The sequence below is a fragment of the Buceros rhinoceros genome, unplaced genomic scaffold (assembly GCF_000710305.1).
Source record: "Buceros rhinoceros silvestris isolate BGI_N320 unplaced genomic scaffold, ASM71030v1 scaffold6635, whole genome shotgun sequence".
Taxonomy (NCBI): Eukaryota; Metazoa; Chordata; class Aves; order Bucerotiformes; family Bucerotidae; genus Buceros; species Buceros rhinoceros.
The window spans coordinates 57,381-58,528 of record NW_010412205.1 but is presented as its reverse complement, the minus strand read 5'-3'; the positions used below and the strand labels follow the sequence as shown (position 1 = coordinate 58,528).

The window sequence follows — 1,148 nt, the reverse complement described above, 5'->3', positions numbered from 1 at the left end:
GGATTTCTGCGAGCTCGTCCGACACCTCTGGATGGCAGGCACCTGAGCAAGACTGGCAGGGGAACGTGGACTTACTTCAAAGAACTTCTGGATGACGTAATTTCCAAACACATCGACCATCAACTGATAGGCTGCCTGGAGGATCTCGTTGAACACGAGCTGCCGTTCTGCAGGGGTAGCACGCTCCAGCTTCAGCTGAATAAACCTGGAAAATAGGCCTGTGTGATGCCACTGGCACATACGTCCTCAACACGCTTGTTCATACAAACCCTTTCGAAAGCCTCAGACTCTAAGCTCTGGCAAACCCAATCTTTCAAACAGAGCTGCTCTGCACAGCAATCTGAACCCTCGAGGTGGTCGCAGCCATGAGGTCCATGGCCACATGTCACTGTTGGTAGCCCAACAATCTCCCCACTCCAAGCAAAGCAGATCTCAGTAGAACAGTACAGCAAGGTCTCGCATCCAGACAGCTCTTTAAAATGAGTTGCATTATGCCAGCAGGACAAGTCGGGGCCCCAGCCATGAGGTCCATGGCCACATGTCACTGTTGGGAGCCCAACAATCTCCCCACTCCAAGCAAAGCAGATCTCAGTAGAACAGTACAGCAAGGTCTCGCATCCAGACAGCTCTTTAAAATGAGTTGCATTATGCCAGCAGGACAAGTCACGAAGCAAGTTTCTCCTCAGAGGATGAACTCCAGCATTTGTACCCAGACAATCTTTGAAAAGGGTCAGAGCGTTACACTAGAAACAGAGTAGTTTGGGTTGAAGGGACCTTCAAAGCTCATCCAGTCCAACTACAGCGGGTTGCTCAGAGCCCTAAGATCCAACCTGACCTGGAATGGTTCCAGGGATGAGCTTCTCCCTTCTACCACTTTTCCCCTGTTTCTGGCCCTTTGCTTCAGGCTGTGATGCCAACTCAAAGAGTCCTGGAAGCTTCCTACAGCACAAGGTTTTGAACCCCACCTGGATCCATGCTGATCTTGGGAGAACTCCATGATGTGCCCAGCAATCTCCCTCAGCTGTAAATTCGGGTACCGGTTATTGCGGAAGTCTTCCAGCAGCCTGCTCCGGCCCGAGGGCATCACATCGGACATCCCGTAGCGCAGGCGGGAGGAGGGGCAGAGCGTGCTGCTGGGGCTGAAGAGG

At 52.4% G+C, this 1,148-nt stretch overlaps 1 protein-coding gene across 1 annotated transcript in view; it reads right to left on the bottom strand.

Annotated features, from left to right (window-relative positions):
* The window catches only part of PUM1 (pumilio RNA-binding family member 1), a gene marked incomplete at its 5' end in the record, with an annotated part of 68,315 nt that overhangs the window by 9,794 nt on the left and 57,373 nt on the right, over window positions 1–1,148 (bottom strand). Inside the window, 2 exons of the mRNA XM_010136294.1 lie at window positions 76–205; window positions 966–1,148. Coding sequence (XP_010134596.1) covers window positions 76–205; window positions 966–1,148 — 313 coding nt within the window. The remainder of the gene's footprint in view (window positions 1–75; window positions 206–965) is intronic.